This window comes from Dipodomys spectabilis, unplaced genomic scaffold (assembly GCF_019054845.1).
Source record: "Dipodomys spectabilis isolate Male_0828 unplaced genomic scaffold, ASM1905484v1 ptg000230l, whole genome shotgun sequence".
NCBI lineage: Eukaryota > Metazoa > Chordata > Mammalia > Rodentia > Heteromyidae > Dipodomys > Dipodomys spectabilis.
This window is the reverse complement of record NW_024870907.1, coordinates 3,355,658-3,375,595: the sequence shown is the minus strand read 5'-3', so window position 1 is coordinate 3,375,595 and position 19,938 is coordinate 3,355,658. Positions and strand designations below refer to the sequence as shown.

General features: G+C 53.7%; 1 protein-coding gene across 1 annotated transcript; it reads right to left on the bottom strand.

Annotated features, from left to right (window-relative positions):
• Nucleotides 1-923: 923 nt before the first annotated feature.
• On the bottom strand, nt 924-11,935 carry Pnpla3 (patatin like phospholipase domain containing 3). Its single transcript, XM_042698010.1, has 8 exons — nt 11,749-11,935; nt 9,525-9,757; nt 8,003-8,068; nt 5,218-5,427; nt 4,198-4,258; nt 2,921-3,103; nt 1,721-1,853; nt 924-1,032 (listed from the first exon to the last, which is right to left on the bottom strand). The coding sequence occupies exons 1-8, from the start codon at nt 11,933-11,935 to the stop codon at nt 924-926; spliced, it is 1,182 nt and encodes a 393-aa protein (XP_042553944.1).
• Nucleotides 11,936-19,938: the final 8,003 nt, after the last annotated feature.

Here is a 19,938-nt window from a genome sequence, read left to right as displayed (position 1 = left end):
GGGGCCTGTGCGGGGCTCCACGCGGGGGCCTGTGCTGGCCACTCCACGGCACTGGGGATCTGAAACAACGAAGGAAGTGAGCGGTGTGACCCCTCCCGCAGCCTGCAGTCTTCAGTCCCTGCAGCGGTGGCCCAGCAACGCCAGTCCCTCAAAACAGGCCCTTAAGACGACCAGGAGGGTGAGTGGCCTTCCAACCCCACACTTTGGCTGAGACCAGTCTCCTGCCCTTGCCGGGCCTGTGTTCTCTGCTCAATTATGGGCACCCCACTACCCACCAGGCCCACTGTCCGTGGCCTGGCCTCCCATGCCCACATCTTCCGTAGTTCTCCAGAATCCTCACTCTCCCCACCCTGCCTTTCCTCCCTTCCCAAGCTACCAATAGCAAGCCCAGCTCCAGGACCTATCACTCTCTCTCTCTCTCTCTCTCTCTCTCTCTCTCTCTCTCTCTCTCTCTGCTGGTGGCTCCTGAGACTCCTGCAGGACCCAGACGGGTAGAAATCACCCTGAGGAACAGATAAGGAAACTGAGGCCTGTCATTTCCAGGACAAGGCCCCTCCCTCAATGTCAGCAAGGCCCACTTGCTTCCTGGATCCATCTGAATTTGTAGAACTCAGGGCGCCATACTCACCCCAACTGGCCCAGCTCATGCTGACATCAAGAGCTCTTCTGGAGGGAAGCCTTACCTGTCTCCTCCCCCACCCCCACCCCTGCGGCCATCAACGCCCGGCCCCAGGGGAACAGAGCTCCCCTCCAAGGCAGGTGTCAGTACCCCTCCCCCCTCTGATGGGCTCACAGGATGGCGCCACACAACAGAGCCAGCCTCCCCTGCGTGGGACACAGTGTCCAAGGTCCCTAGAATATGGAGTGAGGCCTGAGCAGATGTCAAGGGACCTGCCTGGCCCACCCAGCCTCAGTAGAGTTATTTACCTGAAAGAAGGGAGCAGGCATGTGGTGGCTCGAGCGCAGACCTGGGAAGTGGCCCAGTGCAGCCACGGGATGTCCTCGGGCAGATCCGGGAGCCATGTCACTAGTCTGCAGGAATGAAGCCACATCCGGGGACACTCACTATGTTTAAACCAGGTGTGGTGGTCCTGTCTGTAATCCCGCTACTCAGGAGACTGAGAGCTGAGGGTCAAAGCAGTTCAAAGCCAGCCCAGGCAGGAAAATCTATGAGACTCATTTCTAATCAACCACCAAAAAGCCAGAAGTAGAGCTGTGGCTCAAGTGGTCGAATACTAGCCTTGAACAAAATACCTCGGAGATAGTACCCAGGTCCTGAGTTCAAGCCCCAGGACCAGCACCCCCCAAAAAAGTGATTATATAAATTATAGATTATAAGAATTACAGAAAGTGATTAAAGAAATTATAGAGCGTGGGCGGCTGAGAGTCATGAAGACAACACGGCCAGCTGGAAGACGGGCTTCTCTGCTCTCCACTAGCTTCCTGTGGTTTTCAAGGAAACCAGTCGGAGGGGCGGCTAGGACCCCATGGGAAGGCCTGGCCTTCCTCCTAACAGTTCTGCAGCCTCAGAGCTCTGACCCCAACCTCTCCAGGCCTCAGTGTCCTCATGAGCTCGAGAGTCTGGGCCAGATGCTCTGGGAGGCCACCACCGGCTCAGAGTAGCCTTCAGTAGTTTCTGAGCTTGCACTGAGCTACAGATGCGGGGGTTCCAAGGTCACCTTCACAAGGTCACTGATGCACACCCACTGCTAGGGCTTACCTGCGGACAGTGGCGATGGCAGACTCCACCGGCAGGGTGCAGGGCAGCAGGGCATAGGACAGGATGCGCACGGGTAACAGGTTGAAGAGCCTGCTCAGGTACCCACCCCTGTCCTTCATGGCTTCACTCAGGGCTGAAAGAGACAATCTGGAGATATTTCACCTGCCCATGGGAAGGGCAGAAGGGGCTCAGCCTGCTAGGCTGTCTGCGGCCTGCTAGGCTGGAGTCCCAAGCTGGGTGCCAGCTGGGTTCACAGCCTGTGCCTTGCACAGCAAGGGTGAGGCAAAGATGGAAGGGAGCTGGGTGTGGGGTGCACGCCTGGTGTCCCAGCACTTGGGAGGAGGATGGAGGCAGGAAGTCTGTGAGTATGAGTGAGATCCTGATGAAAGAGAAGGGGAGGGAAGGGAGAGAGGAGGGAGGAGGCGAGGGGGAAGGAGGGAAGGGGAAAGAGAAAGGAAAGGGACATAGTCTATAGTTCAAAGGCTTGAACTCAGTCATGCTTGGCTCTTTAGCTCAAGGCTGGTGCCCTACCACTGGGTCCACAGCACCACTTCCAGCTTTTTGGTGGTTCCTTAGAGATAAGAGTCTCATGGACTTTCCTGCCTAGGCTGGCTTTGAACCGTGATCCTCAGATCTCAGCCTTCCAAGTAGCTGGGATTACAGGCATAAGCCACCAGGCCCGCAGATGGGGCCTGCTTTAAACGGCACTGATCCCATGGTGAGGACCCCAGCATCACCCCAAACTTCCCTCTCACTGTGACATACTGGGGGGTTCACATCTCTGCATGTGAATCTTGGGGGCACACAAACATCGGCCCACCACAGCATCCCCTTGGGTGGTGGTGACTACAGCACTGTCCAGTAAAGTTTCCAAGTGGGACAGGGGAAGGGAAAGCCAAGAGGGGCCTCAGGAAGGGCACCGTAGTGAGCAGGAGGGGACAGAAAGGCCCTAAGGAATGGCCAGGCCCCGGAGGCAGGTCGCTGGCCCAAGAGACCCAGAGACCAGCATGGCCGGGGCTCAGAGCTAGCCTAGGAGGGCGTCCCCAGCCTGGCTGCTTACTGAGCCTTTGTGTTTAGACCCTTGGTGGCAGACGGTGGCCCTCCCTACTGGGCACCTGGGGAGGGAAGGGGGGGCAGGAGACCCCTGGGCCGGGACCTACCAGCTTTCCCGGTCACTCTGCCCCTGGCACACACAGGTACCTGTGGTGAGCTTGGGGGAGAGGCTCCCAAACACAGCCTCGTCCCAGGCCACGACGCTGAGCTGCAGGGGGTCCAGAGACTCCTCCCCCTCCACGCCTCCCTGATCCACGCAGGGCCCATGGTCCTCTGGCTCCATCTCTTCTGGGGACAAACTCAGGCCAGGCTGGGGCCCAGCTCCCATTCCTGCAGAAGTGGGGAGAAACTAACCACCATCAGGGGAAGGCACAGCCGGCAGCAGCCAAGCCCTGGGCAGTGGCAAGACGACGGCGGGCATTTGTGGCAGGAGAGAGAAAGTGAGTCTTTAGCGCTGGGCAGCGCGAGGCCCTGGGTTTAACCGCAGTCAAGCAAAAACAAACCCTAGAGCCAGCAGAGCTTGCTCAGCCGCTGCTGCTCACCAGCTGTACGGCCCTCTCCACAGCTGGCTGGAAGGATTATAATCAATTTATCACAACCACACCACTGCCCTCCAGGCCCTGAGCCAGCACTTGACCGTTAGGCTGCCCAGCAGCTATCCAGTGCCAACTTAGGAATCCGAAGCACAGGGAAATTAAGCCATATGTCCAAAGTCCCTAGTGTGGGGCAGGGCCGGGCCTGGTGTCAAAGATGACGCCCTCACATGGCACCCTGAGCACACCGAAGATCCTGTTCCTCTTCCATTCAGCCCTGCGGTGTAACAGCAGGGTCTTGCTCCCGGAAACATGCTGTCCAGTGAATTTGTCTTTGTGGTGTGTCCCTAGGTGACATAACCTCTAGGGACCTCTGTGATGGAGGCCACCACTGACCAGCACCACACAGCACCTACAGCCCAAGCCCTGAGCCCGGGTGACTCAAAGACAGGCGTTGCTTAGTGGGGTGAGACAAGCCAGCGGACGCGACCCCACCCGGCAGGGACGCCACGCTGATTGCTTCATTCGGAGCCCGTCCCAGACACCCCATTAGAGCTCAGCCTGTGAGTGCAAAAGGAAAAAAACAAACGGGGGGAGGGACCCCGGGGCAGTGAGGACATCCAGGTTTGGGTCCTAGCTCTGTCCCACCCCAGGGGGGCTGTAAGCCCCTCTCCTCCCCTCCCTATCCTTTTCCTCCCCTCCCACCACTCCTCGCCCAGCCTCGGCGTTCCCATCTGTAAAATGGAGTGAAGATTTCCTATATCACAGGACTGACAAGTGGACCGATCAAGACAGAGCAGGCAGGCATTGAACACCTCATGACAAAACTAAGGGACTCTCTAGCAGACTGTGACATGAGTGACCCCCCCATACACACAGCCCCCCACGTACCATTCTCTTCCAGGAATCGGAAGGCATCCACATAGCCTTGAAAGCAGAGCTCACCCATCTCCTGCAAGCAAACCAAGCACGTGCACTCAGGGTCTCTCGTGGCATGCAGTGAGCAGAGGGGCCTGCGGGGCCAGCCATCCCGAGCGGACACGGGGCCCTGTGCTCCCAGGGGGCTGTGGGGCTGGGCTCCAGATCCAACCCTCCCTCCAAGGAGGCCCTGGGGCCTGGCTCTCAGTGTGCCTTGGTCTTGGGTGGAACCTCCATTCTAGCCAATTTTGGGGCCCGTTCTCTGTGTCCCTAACAGTTCCTTGGGAGCCCTGTGGACAACAGAAATCAAACCTCTTGGGCTGCGGCAGAGGCAGACCGCCCATCCACCCCAGCACCAAAGACAGCTCCCAATGTCCAGCTGTGCCCCCCTACCTCTTTTGTATTTTTGGTCGCTCATGGGGCTTGAACTCTGGACCTTTGCTCTGTCCCTAAGCTTTTCACTCAAGGCAAGCATTCTACCACTTGAGCCACAGCGCCACTTCCTGTTTACAGGTGGTTCATGGGAGACCAGAGTCTCACAGACTTTTTTGCCTGAGCTGCTTTCAAACTGTCATCCTCACATCTCAGCCTCCTGCGTAACTAGGATTGCAGGAACAAGCCACGATCACTCAGCCCCTGTTTTCTGAGAGCCTTACTGTGTAGTCATGTTGGCTCTAAACTCTCCATCCTCCTATCTCTTCTTATTTTTGTGTATGTGGTACTGAGGAATCGAACTCAGGGCCTCATGCATGCAAGGCAAGGCAAGCACTCTACCACTGAGCCACCTTCCCAGCCTCTCCATCCTATCTCTACCTCTGAACGCTGGGGTTACAGGTGTGTAATGTCCGGCCCTCCCTGACTTCTGAGTGCTGGGATTACAGGAATGCACTACCATCTCCAGCCTTCCCTGACTTATTAACTCACAGTCCCCTCGTCATCAGGAAGGCCCTCCCCCCCACCCCCTCCCCCCACCCCACCCCCCACCCAGCTCACCTTGGGACCAGGAGGAAAGAGTGCTCTGGACAGGAGGTAGACGTTCTCCTCGCAGACGCGGAGGCTGAGGTTGGCGACGTTCAGGTAGAGGAAGTTGGTGGACTTGACCTTGGGGCAGATGTCATACTCTCCATAGAAGGGTGACACCGTGATGGTGGACCTGGAGTCCAGGAAAGGCATGTTGTTGCTCAGTCCTCCGTCCACATATCGCTGGCAGGAAGAGGAGACGGGGAGTCTGTGTGTGGCTCTGGGCCGGTGTCTGGTGGGATTTCAGAACTCTGGGCAGAGACTTTGCAGGCAGCCATGGTGGGAAGACAGGGCTGGCGGCCACTGGCACAGCAGACCCTTACCGGGAAGGGGCGGGGCCAAGCCAGCACAGATGGGGAGACTGAGTCCAGGCTGTGTGTGCTGGTCACTGTCTAAAGCCACATGGGCACCCACAGATGTGCAATATAACCCAAGTAATCCCGGGGTTTGCTCTGTGTACTGAGGACAGAGGGTGATGTGAACCCTGCCCCCAAAAGAGACAGATAGCCACAGGTTCAAATCCAGAGCCCTATCCCTGGTGGGACACATGTGCCTTTGTGACCGTTTCCTTTCACACCTTGAAAAGAAGTAACACTTGCATGTGTTCTCTCTCTTATTTTCTTTTGCCAGTCCTGGGGCTTGAACCCAGGGCCTGGGGCACTGTCTCTGAGCTTCTTTTGTTCAACGCTAACACCCTACCACTTGAGCCACAGCCCACTTCCAGCTTTTTCTGAGTAATGTATTGGAGATAAGAGTCTCATGGACTTTTCAGTCTGGCTTTGAACCCTGATCCTCAGATTTCAGTCTCCCAAGTAGCTAGGATTACAGGCGTGACCCACCGGTGCCCAGCCTTTCTTTTCTTTTTTGAAACATGGTCTCACTCTGCAGCCCAGCCTGGCCTTAAACCCTTGATTCTCCTGTCTCAGCCTTCTGGGTTGTTGGGATTATACAAGTGTGCTACCATGCTGGGCTTAGTAGCAATAGTCTGAGAGGGTTTTGAGATTTAATCAAGTACTGAGTCTGAGACCTAGAAAATGTCCTCCTGATATGGGGTATGGTGGCTCACACCTATAATTGTAGCACAGGGGAAGCTGAACAGGAGGTTCAAAGTTCAAAGTCAGCCTAGACTTCATAGTGAGACCCTGACTCAAATAACAAAGAGGGTTTCCAACTAGCCCAACTGTTATAGGAAGAGTGGGATTCAGGACTAGCTTGTCTACCAGACAGAGCTGGGGCTTCGCTTCACAGTTGAAAGCCATGTGGATTGATGGATGTGTGTGTGTGTGAGTGTGCATGCATACGCCAGCACTGGGGCTTGAACTCAGGACCTCAAGCTCTTTCTTGCGTGGCTTTTGCACTCAAGCCTGGAATTCTACCACTTAAGCCACCACTCTACTTTCAGCTTTTTTAACTGATGATAAGAATCTCATTCCTCAACCGGCGCTGGTGGCTCTCGCCTGTCATCCCAGCTACTCAGGAGGCTGAGATCTGAGGGTCACAGTTCAAAGCCAGCCCGGGCAGGAAAGCCTGTGAGACTCTTATCTCCAATAAACCACTAGAAAACCGGAACTGGCCCTGTAGCTCAAGAGGCAGAGCGCTCGCCTTGAGCTGAAGAGCACAGGGATAGCGCCCAGGCCCAGAGTTCAAGCCCCATGACCGACCACAAAAAAAAAATCTCATTCCTGCCTACGCTGGCTTCTAACCCCAATCTTCAGATCTTCTGCGTCACTAGGATTATGGGCATGAGCACTGGTGCCCCGCTGGCAAGTTGGGTTTTTCCTCTGTAAAGCAGCGCATGTGCATGGACCAGGCTCTCTGGGTGTGAGTGGGGCTCCCTGCAGCTGGCAGCCCTGGGGATAGTGCTGCTGTTTTTTTTTTTTTTTTTCTGGTCGTGGGGCCTGAACTCTGGCCTGGGTGCTGTCCCTCAGCTCTTCAGCTCAAGGCTAGCACTCTACCACTAGAGCTTCTGGCTTTTTTTCTGCTTATGTGGTGCTGAGGAATCGAACCCAGGGCCTCAGGCATGCAAGGCAAGCACTCTACCACTGAGCCATCTTCCCAGCCCCTAGTGCTGCTCTTGAAACTTGAGTCCAGAGGGGCTGGACTGCCTTCCCGAGCTGAGAAGCCGGGAGGAAGAGCAATGACTGCACACGTGGGGGTCAGAGGTCATCAAAGAAGTGTTGTGGGAGAGTGTGTTCTCAGTTCTGGTGAGAGAAAACACCTGCCTGCCGCCAGCGGGGGGGGGGGGGGGGGGGGGAGGCATGTCAGGATTTAAACCTTGCACAGGACTCCACAGCCAGGTTCCAAGAGGCCCCGGGGACCCCTGCCCCCGCTGTGGGGCACAGAGGGGCCGTGGGCGGCGGCCTGAGTATAGGTTCCCTGACCTTGTGCGGGTTTGGGCGATGCCAGGGCCCTGGCTTGGAGCTTGCCAGCTCCCTTTGCACCTGCTGCCCATGGGGGTTTTAGAAGCTATTCTGCTTCAGTTGTTGTGAATTTAAAAGATAAAAGAACCCAGAAACGGCCAGCATTTTACAGCCTAGACTTATTCTTGCGCATTACAAAGTAGCACAGACATGAAAGATCTGTGTCAGCCACACATAATAGCACACATGTGCTATTTTCCCCTGAGAGAAAAGCACTACCTCCCAGGAGTAATCAAGTCTTAAAGATCTTACATGGGAAGCAGGTCACTAGCAGCTAGTGGAGGTGTCAGTGACGGGGTGGGGGGCGGGGCGCGGAGCAGCTGCACACACTCACTCACCACGCCTCTGAAGGAAGGAGGGATTAAGCCAGAGAAGAAAGGGATGAAGCAGGAGCACAGCACAGCCTGCCGAGAGGAAGGAACAAGCGGTGAGGGCCCGGCCACCACCCAGCCTCACACTGCCCCACTTCTTTCTGCCCTTCCAGCCCAACAAACCTGAAAAGCCCTCTGCACACAGTAGGCACTCTAACAAAACCGAAAGGTTTTGGCTTTAACAAAACAAATAGGCCTGGCGCACAGCAGGTGCTTTAACACACAAGTGAAGGAATGCTCAAGACAGGATCACAAACTGTTGACTCAGGACTGCAGGGGTGGGGCTGGTGCTTCCCAAATGCTGACAGGCGTGAGTGGAACCCCAGATTCCACACCCTGCCCTGGGGGCCCCCCTACAGCAGGCTGGAGGTGGAGCTGAGATTCTGCCACTCCACTGGAGTCCTAAGTGAAGGGGATGCTGTGGTCCTAACCCCTCCTCTCCTCCCTCCCTCCTTTCTCTTCTTCCCTCCTCCCCCGTCCCTTTCCTTTGTTCTGCAGCACTAGGGATTGAACTCAGGGCCCGAGGCTTGCAAGCAAGCATTTTCTCTCGTGAGCCCTACCTCCAACTTCCTCCCCACCCCTCTCCCTGCTTCCTGCAGAAAACACATCAATCCACTAAGGGACAGGTACACGTGGGAACCAACAGCTACTGCTTCTTCCAGAAGCAAGCTTAAACAGATGATGAAATAGCTTGCTGGGCTGCTATTACACCCACCAGGCCGCTGTCTTGTCCAGACCTGTGTTTAGTATAACAGTCTTTCATCCCAGAACCCTCATGAAAAGCTTTAGCCACGTTAATGATTTTTTTTATTTGTTTTTTGCCAGTCCTAGGGCTTGAACTCAGGGTCTGAGTGCTGTCTCTGAGTCTTTTGCTCAAGGCTAGCACTTTACCACTATAGCCACAGCTCCACCTCCGGCTCTTTTGGTATTTTATTGGCGATGAGTCTCACAGACTTTCCTGCTGAGGCAAGCTTTGAGCTATCATCTTCTGCTCTCAGCCTCTGAATAGCTGGGATTATAGGTATGAGCCACCAGCACCTGGCTTAAGTGGTATTTTGATATTGCAAATGATCTCTATGCAGATCAGACTCAGTCACCTTGAGGTGCTTTGCCAGAGAAGCATAACTCATTATGGAACACAGCTGGTCAGGTGAGAGAGAATGCCAGGACTGGGTGATACTGGCTGAGCCTTGGAGAAGGGGGAGGGGCTACTGAAATAGAGTGGCTCCATCCCCCACCCCCAAAAAGGAGAAAATACAAGGTGTGGCTCAAGTGGTAGAGCACCAAGTGTGAGCAAAAAAGCAGGGCTCAAAGCCCTGAGTTCAAGCTCCAATACTGGCATTTAAAAAAAAAAAACAAAAAACAGAGTCCTGACACATGTGGGGTTTCAGGAAGCTGTAGGCAGAATGGCTGGGTGCACAGGGAGGGGTGCACAGCACAGGGAAGAGTCCATGGCCCACCACATCCCTCCCGCTCCTCTCCGACTTACATCCACAACTTCATCCTTGGACTGGAAGTCCGACACCAGCACGTTCTCGCCATCAGACACCCGGGTGAGTGAGATGTACACCTTGCCAGAGACCAGCTGGTGGACGTTGGGGGGGAGCTCGGCGTGGAGCCCGTCTCGAAGGCATTTGGTCATGTCGAAGGAGGGGTGGAACGTGCCCATGTTCCGACTCCTGGCCTTCCTCACAAGGTCCACCAGACACATGAGAACTCGTTCTGCAGATGGGAGACAAGGACACAAAAGAGGTTGTTCCACTGGAGACAGGGACACACACCAGACAGCAAAGAAGCTGCAAACTTCTTTCTATACCTGGGGTGTCCAATACGGCAACCACAGTGACAAAGGAACCCATCAACAAAACTAATGCCAGCTGGCATGTGGAAAAGATATTCTGTATTTCAAAGGCCATGAAGGAAATAGTTCATTAAGAGTGGTTTCTAGCCAGGTGAGGCGGCTCAAGCCTGTAATCCTGGCTACTTGGGGGGATGGGGATCTAGGAATCATCCGTACTTGGGGGGAGGGATCTAGGGATCATCTGTACTTGGGGCAGGGGGGAGGGAATCTAGGGATCATCTGTTCGTGGCCAGCCTTGAAGAAGTCTCTGAGACTTCATCTCAGCCAGTGGTTGGGTATGGTGGTTGCACACCTGCAGTTCCAGCTATGATGACGATGGGCAGTGCAGCTTGCCCATCAGACCAGAGACCACAAATACATTAGCACCACAGCTCTGGCACACAAGGCTTCAACATGCAGGGTACAGGAGAGGGAAGGTAGGCTTGGCCCCGAGTCTGAATTCTGCTACTACCTCTGCCTAGCAGCGTGGCTTCAGTAGGACACTGCCTTCTGTGTAAATCTCACCCTGTGCCTTTTCCCCATCGGACAGTTATCTGACTTTTAGACACAAAGAAGATGAGGTAAACTATGAGAATAGACTGTTAATGAATAGCAAGTCTCACTCTGGGGTGGAGCACCCACCCAGCCTCAGTCCAAACACAAGAAGGTAGTTTCGGGGAGACAACAGTGGCTCATGGCTCTGTAGCCACACCTTCCTGTGAGCCGGGGTTAAAGCACCAATCCAAGGTCCCTGCAACTTGGGGGGGGGGAGGGGAGGTGTCCTGCAAAACCTCTGAGCTACTTGCCAGGCTCTGGTGAGAGCTGAGCCTCCCCTCATCCAGTCAGGCCCGGCTCCAGGCTGCACCTGTCTTCTGCCTAGCTATAAGCCTCCTTCTCCATGGTGTCAGGGTGAACTTCTGGCTCCTGGGGTCAGTGCATTTAACCCTTGGCCCAGTGAACCATCAGAACCTGTTGGAGCCCAGAGATCTGTCACTCAAGATCTGCCTGAAGTGTGCAGACAGCCACACAGCCAGTGTAATCCTCTGAGACCATCCTTGCTCCTCTCTTCCTTGTGAGAGAAGGCAGACAGGCAACCAGCCAGCACAGCCTCTCTCCTAAATCTCAGCCCACCATCTGCTCACGGATTTTACCCAATGGCAGGCTCTGCTTGTGGCCTGGGCTTCCCCAGCCACCAGGTCTGCCTGCCAGAGCAAACATGTGGAAAAGCCTGGGTAAACAGGTGCTGATAAGGGGCATGACCATCCTGCCTGGGGACCTCTGTGCTGCCACCTGCCCCAGGCCCTTGCCTACTGCACCTGGGTCCCCAGGGATGGACTAGAGAGAAACGACCCTCCGCTCTTCCCATGTGGACAAATGTTTAACTAGGCCAAGATTCAAAGTGCCTACAATCGTGCTGGCAGGGACTCTGAGGTGCCCGGGGTCCGTGGAGCCTGGAGGGAGGGATGGGATGGGATGGGATGGGGTGGGGTGGGGTGGGGTGGGGTGGGGTGGGGTGGGGTGGGATGGGGGATGTCAGAGAACCCAGCGCAGCCCTAGGACGGGCCCTGGACACCGGAACCAGAACAAACTTTCCCATCCCAGGCTCCTCCCCCGAGATGCTCGCAGCTCTGAACTAGGTCTCCTGCCCTGGGACCCCCCCCGCCCCTCCCCACGGGGGCGGCTTCGGGGTCCCGCCGGGTCCCCTGCAGCTCAGGCCCCAGGGAGCAGCACCGCCCGGCGCCCCCGAGGCCCCGTCCCGCCGCCGCCGGCTCCCGGCCCCGGGACGGGGCACCCCCTCGCAGCCCGAGCCCCGGGACGGGCCCTGGCGGGCGCCCCCCCGCCCGATCCCGGCCGGGCGCCCCCCCGGACGCACCCAGCGGGACGCGGGACAGGAAGATGACGCAGTGCAGCGCCCCCGCGGAGCACCCGAAGAACCTGCGCGCCCCGCACACCAGCTGCGGCGCGCGCTCGCACAGGCAGTGGGTCGCCCCGACGTGGTAGAAGCCCAGGAAGCCGCAGCCGGCGAAGGACAGGCTCCACCGGCGCTCGGGGTCGTTCATGGCGGCGCGGGGCGCGGGCCAGGACCCGGCGCGGGGATGCCGCGGGCGCGGGGACACCGGCGCTCCGCTCCCCGAGCGCGGGCGCTCTGCGCCCTAACCCCGCGCGGCAGCCCAGGCATTCCCCCGCGAGACGTCAGCCGCCGCCCCCGCCCACTCGGATCATGCAAATGAGCCCACGTAAGACCCAATGAGCGTGCGCGACCTCTGCCCCTCCCTCTTCTGGGCGGGGAGAGGGGGAGCCGGGAAATCCCTAACGCGGGAAAACGGAGATTTCCAAAACCTGGACAAAAGGGGCGAAAAGTCTGCCTTCCTGTCTCTTTCCATTCATCCCAGGGATCGGGATGCGGGGGGGGGGGGGGCGGGGGTCGTCGCAGCCGGTGCCCACTTGAGTCCTTACCATTCATTTAGCCTTCTCCTTTCCCTTTTCCACGGGAAAACCGGCCTGAACAGGGACTGCCATCTAAATGGAATGGAATTCAGTGTCTTTATTTGCAGGTTTGGGGGTCCGGTAAGGGGGGGGGGGCTAACCTTGGTTTTCAGAGTTTTTGCATGATTGTCTTCAATTCATGGCAAGTGGTAGGGCGTTTGGTTTAACGTTACTGACACAGGTTTCCATTTCAGAGTGCGGTCTTGTCCGTAAAAATTGTGATGGACAGATGCTAGGATGTGAGCAGAGGCCAGTGGGGTGGAGGGGTCCCGGGGTCTGGGGGTGTGGGGAGTGCAGCCACAGGTGACTTTTGGTGGGGGGTGGTTGACAACAGTTGCACACAAGGTCTGGGGAACGTTTGTTCAATTGCTGTTGCATTGGTACGGTTGTCACCTAAGAAATATGATACCTTTGGCAACTAGGCAGGTCTGAAACAGGACCACTGTTATTTGTTGGTTGGTTGGTCGGTTGGTGGGTCATGGGCCTGAACTCTGGGCCTGGGCACTCTTCATGTGCTCTTCAGCTCAAGGCTAGCGCTCTACCACTTGAGCTACAACACCACTTCCGCCTTTTCTGTTTGTGTGGTGCTGAGGAATCGAACCGAGGGCCTCATGCATGCAAGGCAAACACTCTACCACTGAGCCACCTTCCCAGCCCCTTGTTATTCATTTATCCATGGATCTGTTTATTTATTTTTCCAGTACTAGAACTTGAGCTTTTGTCCCTGAGCTTTTTTGCTCAAGGACGGTACTCTATACCACTTGAGCCATAGTTCCATTTCTGACTTTTTAGTGGTTAATTGGACATAAACGTCTTATGGAATTTCCTGTCTGGGCTGGTTTCAAATGGTGATCCTCAGCTCTCAGCCTTTTGAGTAGCTAGGATTACAGGAGTGAGCCACCAGTGCCACCCCAAACAGGTGTGTGTGCGTGTGCACATGCATGCATGCATGTGTATGCTGGTCCTGGTCCTGAGGCTTGAACTATGGGCTTGGGCGCTGTCGCTGAGCTGCTTTTGCTCAAGCTAGCACTCTACCACTTGAGACACAGCTCCACTACTGTTTTTTTTTTTTTTTTTGTAGTTAATTGGAGATAAGGTTCTCACAGACTTTCATACCTGGGCTGGCTTTGAACTGTAATCCTCAGATCTCAGCCCCCTAGGTAGCTAGGATTAAAGGTGTGAGCCACTAGCACCTGGCCAGATTTATTTTGATAGCAATATTTATCATGGTTTTTATTTCCAGCTATATTTAATTATTTAAGTCTGAAACCTCAGGGTTTTCATGTGGTAATGTTGGAAATATGTCAACATATTGAAGTATTTCCTAAGAATATGGGCATCTTGAAAGGAACTTGGCTATTCAAGCTTTTACTTCTGCAGAAAGTCATGCTATTGACAGGAAGCCAAAAAGCCAGCATATTGGGTGGACAAGCCACTCAGGGTTTTGGGTTTTTGGGGGTCAATTATGAGTCTTGAACTCAGGGCCTGGGCATTGTCCATGAGCTTTTTCTCTAAAGGCTAGCACTCTACCATTTTGGGCAACAGCATAACTTCTGGTTTTTTGGATGTTTTTGTTGGTGATGGTGGTCATGGGGCTTGAACTCAGTGACTGTGTACTGTCCCTGAGCTTGGCTTGTTACCCAGGCTTTACCCCTAACATTTACTGCCCATTCCAATTAGTCAGAATTTAGGTTCACAATCTTGCACAATTGGCCAATTCTGAAAGGGCTTACAAACTTATCCAAGCAATTAGCCAAATCTAGGACACTTGGCCAAAGCAGGAACTTGTCAGAAAACCAATGCTTACTTAGCTGGTACTTTACCACCTGAGTTATACCTCTAACCCCCTAGAAAAACAATTCTTATAACAGGATATTGAGGCTGAGATGTAGCTTAGTGGCGCAAATGCAATGTCCCAGATTCGATCCCCAGTACCAAAAAAGAAAAGACAGAAGAAAAAAAAAAGATATTGGTTAATGAAAGTAGTTTCTTATAAGATGGCAGCTATCCTTAAAATAGAAGTACTTATGCCAGCAACCGCTCTGACAGTAAAAACAACTTTTACAAAAGGGAAGGTGAGCAAGCCTTTCTGCTTTGCCTGAGACTAACCATTCCTAGCACTGAAAGCCAGTCCTGGGAGATCCTTCCCTCACAGGCAAGCTGGGACAGTTGGTCAGTCCCAAATGCTGTCTCTTCATAGTTGATCTTAGTAGACAGGCAGGGCCAATGCACTGTCAAGGGCTAGGACCAGGAAGGAGAGGCCAGCTGAGGGTGACAGAGATGAAAACACACCACTGATTCTTATTATTCACAGATTCTGAGTCTACATTTGCTGACTTGCTAAAGTTTAATTGTAACTCCAAGCCAATATCTGTGGCTTGTTTGTAGGACCTCAGGGACATGAGCAGAGCAGCATTACAGTTGAGTAGTCTGCAGGGTGCTGGTGGCTCACACCTGTAAACCTAGCAACTGTGAAGGCTGAGATCTGAAGATCAAAATTCAAAGCCAGTCTGGGAAGAAAAGACCTGAAGGATTTTTATGTCCAATTAACCACCAGAAAAGGTAGAAATAGAAGCTGTGGTTCAAAAGTGATAGAGTGCTAACTTTGAGCAAAAAAGCTTGGGGACAGTACCCAGGCCCCAAATTCAGCCCCAGTAGTGGCACAAAAACAAACAAACAAGAAAACCCACACACTCTTTTTTTTGGATAGCTCAATTGGGCCATCCAGTCTTCTTATGGAGGACTCTGTGAGCTTGTGTCATGCTTTCCCCTTTGAGCGACGTTCTCTCAAGGGATTCTGGTGTTTGAAATGATCCCATGAATAGTTCTGAACTATTGGGGCTCCCAAGTGCAAGGAGAGTGGGATGCCTTAAAAATCCATTTGTCGGGGCTGGGAAGGTGGCTCAGTAGTAGAGCGCTTGCCTTGCATGCCTGAGGCCCTGAGTTCGATTCCTCAGCACCACATAAGCAAAAAGAAAAAAGCCGGAAGTGGCGCTGTGGCTCAAGTGGTAGAGCGCTAGCCTTGAGCTGAAGAGCTGAGGGACAGCGCCCAGGCCCAGAGTTCAGGCCCCACGACCGGAAAAAAAAAAAAATCCATTTGTCAGCTGGGCGAGGGTGGCTCACACCTGTCATCTTAGCTACTCAGGAGGCTGAGATCTAAGGATCTCAATTTGATGCCAGCCCAGGCAGGAAGGTCTGTGAGACTCATCTCTAATAAACCACCAGAAAACCAGAAGTGGCACTGTGGCTCAACTAGTAGAGCACTAGCCTTGAGCAGAAGAGCTCAGGGACAGCACCCAGGCCCAGAGTTCAAGCCCCATGACCAACAACAACAAAAAGTCCATTTGCCTCACTGGACACGATGTTGCAAATGAACTATACGACTTGTGGGTGGGGATTGGAGAACACAGAGATAGTGAGGTGACATTGTCCAAAAAGAAATGTACTTTTTATGTGACTTATGTAACTAACCCCTCTGGTACATCACCTTTTTATAACAAAGAAATCACAAAAGTAAATGCGTAAATAACCCATTTGGTAAATAAGCTTCATTCAGCTATTGAGCTTCCGCCTGAAATCCCAGCACTCGGGAAGCTGAAGCAGGGTAATTGTGAGTTCAAGGCCATCCTGAGCTATGTAGCAATTCCTCATCTTAGCAAACCAAAAAACAATACACACAAAAAAAGGCCTCATTCAGAATTGAGTTTTAGTGCTGTTGACAGTGAGCCATGCAGGCACCTCCCTATTTCTTGGCTAAGTTTCCATGCAGTATCTGAGTCACCTATGTAACTGGCACACCTGGAAGCAGTTATCTCCCCCTCCTGCTAGGTTTTATCCTGGGCCGCCTCCCATCTGACCATAGGCGGGTCCCAGGTCCTGAGCTCACATCCAGACCCAATGAGGCCACAACTTTCCCCCACCTGGCCGTACCTCCTTCTGTCCCTGGCCTAGATAAGTCCTGGTGTGTGTGTGTGTGTGTGTGAGATGACTCCGCCTCTCCACCATGCACGGAGGAGGCAGGAGCTCGGTAAATAAACTTCTTTTCCTGCCTGAATATCATGTGGTGTTCTCTTCATCAGCTACCTAATGAAACCTACCTACTTAATACACCTTACATATATATAATAAGGTATCTTTAAACAGAAGCCTGATATTTAAAAGGGGAAAGGGACCAGGGGTGGTGACATGATTATGTCTGTAATCCTACAAACTAAAGCCAAAAGGGCTCAGGGATAGAGCACTAGTTTAGGAAGTGAGAGGCTCCAAGTTCAAACACAGAACAGCCATGAGTTCCTCACTCATTTAAAATGATGGCACACAGACACCGAGGTTGCCTTGTGACCAGAGTTTGCAGAAATTCAATCTTGTGTTTTCCCTAGAAGCAATGGTGTGGTTTAGGCTAATCTTCAGTATATGTGGTCACTTTGTAGAATGTAATTGCCAGAAGTCTGAATTCAGTGTGTGCTGGGGGTGGAGCTCAGGACCCTGGAGTTCCAGAGTGGAAGGAAGGGAGAAGGGAGGGAAGAAGGAAGGATTGGTTGTACTCCATGTTGACCTTCAAGAGGGAAAGAGATGCTGTCAGCCCTGAGGGACTAGAGCTAGAGAGTTGAGGTTGGGTTTTGACCTTCTAGACATTGGCAGGCGCTCCGGGGGTCATCTGCTCTCTTCCTCTCCGCCCTGCTGGACAGTGGGTGCCAGCATCCTTCATCCTGTACCGGAGTCAGCTCTCAGGGCCCATCTGGTTCTGAGATGCATTACTGTCTCTGCCAAACAAACGGCCAGATGTGCGCATCTGTCCACAGAGGCTTTTCTATGAGCAAAACATCTGGGCAATCTCAGCCAAGGACACGGATGGAGACTGAGGGTGGGTGGGACAAAGCCTGAGAAAGCACGGCCCTGCCCACCTCCATTCTCCCACGGTGCCACGCTCCCATCAGGCTGCCCGCCTCCCTCCCTGGGAGGGTCCCAACTTTTTCCAGTCCTGGCCAAAGACATCGTCCCGCCCACCTTCTAAACCCCGCCTTGGCCCAGTGCCCCAGTTCTGGTAGTAATTCACTACTTTATTTCCTTTTTAAATTATAAAAGGGCCAGGTGTTAGTGGCTGATGCCTGGAATCCTAGGAATCCTAGCTTGTTAGTGTTAGGTTTTTAAAAACAGGTAGCTGAGTAAGAACAGCAGCACGCATGTGGTATTCAGGTAAGGGGTAGGCTTACTCATCGTTCTGGCTGGCACCAGGCCATCTTGGTCCTCCACGTGGTGGGGAAAGGCCTGGGAAAGAGAGTTGGGAGAGTTGGGAAAGAGAGAGAAAAGAGCTAGAAAAGAGAGCATCTGGGCCAGGGCTAGGCCTTATCTAGGGTATGGGCAGAGAAAGGTGTGGCCACATCAAATTCAGATGTGACCTCAGCGGATGCAGATGTGGCCTCTTCCAGGTGTGCCAGTTGCCTAGGTAACACAGGTACTGGGTGGAGACTTTGCCGGGAGGAGGGTGGAGTCTGTTTGCCATCCAGGAGAGGACCTTACAATTAGAGTATTTGGACTTTGCTAGAAAACACGCAGACATCCAGGTACAGAGAACAAAGAAAGGTTTATTGCTGGGAAAGGGGCTGGCCAGACAGACCCCTTCTCACAAGGCAGAAGTGAGAAGCAGCCCCGGCTACTGTCGGAGGTGACCTATATAACCTAGGAGGTTTATGAGGATCTAGATGGAGCTAGGAGACCCCGGTGTGGAGGTGTGGGCCAGGGGCTTCATTATGGTGGACTGGGATTGATGGCTGCTGCCCAAGTAGTAGATATGGAGCTCTGCAGCTGCCCAGACCTGAAGATCACTCTAAGGGGCTCTTGCTGCCTTATAGGGTGGCAGCTGCCCAGAGGAGTGCCATCCCAAGGCAAAGGGAGCTGGAGGCTGAGTATTTGCTGCCTTTACTACATGGACCTAGTGTTGCCTAGGAAGGGAGCGTGCCAAGCTGTGGAGCGGGGAAGGAGCGTGCTAAGCAATGAGAAGGGAGCTCATTTCGCTAACATAGCTACTCAGAAGGCTGAGATCTGAGGACTGAGGTTCAAAGCCAGCTGAAGCAGACAATCTGAGAGGCTCTTATCACCAAATAACCAGCAAAAAGCTGGAGCAGAGCTGTGGCGGATATGCACACACATACACAGAGGTATGCATAGGTAAGCAATCTCAGTCCTCTGAGGTGGTGGATCTTTGTCCTCAGGGTCCTGCTCAAACCCAGGAAATCTTAGCCCCTGGGGGAAAATCCACTTCCTGTCACAAGATGTTTATTCCTACCATGGTTTCCTAGGTTGTAAGCCCGCAGGGCTCCCTCTTCTGGAGTTTAAAATAAGCTAGAAGGACTCGGAGAGATCAGGCAGTGGAGCAAACTGGAGTCAGTCAGGCCAGTGGCTGGGCCCTCTATTAGAGCCAAAATAGTAAAAGCTGTCCTCTGAAGACAATGTCCCATGGCCATCCTCAGTGCAGGACCACACTGGCCATGCTCTGGATTCTGTTAGATACACACAATGACCCTAAGGTGTCAAAAAAGACATAGACACACAAGAGTCAAAGGAGATGTCCCCGCAGCAAGTGACTTCTGGGCAGAAGGGAGCTCTGCCACCCTCCCTAGAGCTCCACAGCAAAACGGGCAGTGCTTAGTGAGTATCCCAACCCAAGCTGCCCCTCCAACCAGGCTCCAACCAGCCTCCAATCAGGCTATTCACAGTTGGTTACCAGGATGATCTGGTGATAAAGGAAGTTAGAAAGCCTCCAACCAAGGGGGGCACGGGTGGATCATGCCTGCAATCCTAGCTGCTCAGGAGGCTGAGATCAGCGGATGGCAGTTCAAAGCCAGTTCAGGCAGGAAAGTCCATGAGACTCTTTATTTACCACCCCCGCCTGCGCCGCCCCCCCCCCTCCGTCCTGGGACTTTGACTCAGGGCCTGGACTCTGTCCCTGAGCTTCTTTTGCTCAAGGCTAGCACTCTACCACTTTGAGCCAGAGCTCTACTTCCAGTTTTCTAGTGGTTAATGGAGAGAAGAGTCAGGTCCTTGCTGGGAAAGTGGCTCAGTGGTAGAGTGCTTGCCTTGCATGCATGAGGCCCTGGGTATGATTCTTTAGGACCACATTAGCAGATAAGTTTTCTCTCTCTCTTTCACACACACACACACACACACACACACACACACACACACACACACACACACACACACACAGAAAATCACCCACTCTTTTTCTCAGAACTTTTTTTTTTCCCCTTAGATCATGGGGCCTGAACTCTGGGCCTGGGCGCTGTCCCTCAGCTCTTCAGCTCAAGGCTAGCGTTCCACCACTTGAGCCACAGCGCCACTTCAGCTTTTTCTGTGTATGTGGTACCGAGGAATCGAACCCAGGACCTCATGCATGCAAGGCAAGGCAAGCACTCTACCACTGAGCCATCGTCCCAGCCCCTCAGAACTTCTTGTGTGTGTTTATTTTTTGTCAGTCATGGGGTTTGAACTCTGGGCCTGGGCACTGTCCCTGCACTCTTCAGCTCAAGGCTAGCGCTCTACCACTTGAGCCACAGCACCACTTCTGGCTTTTTCT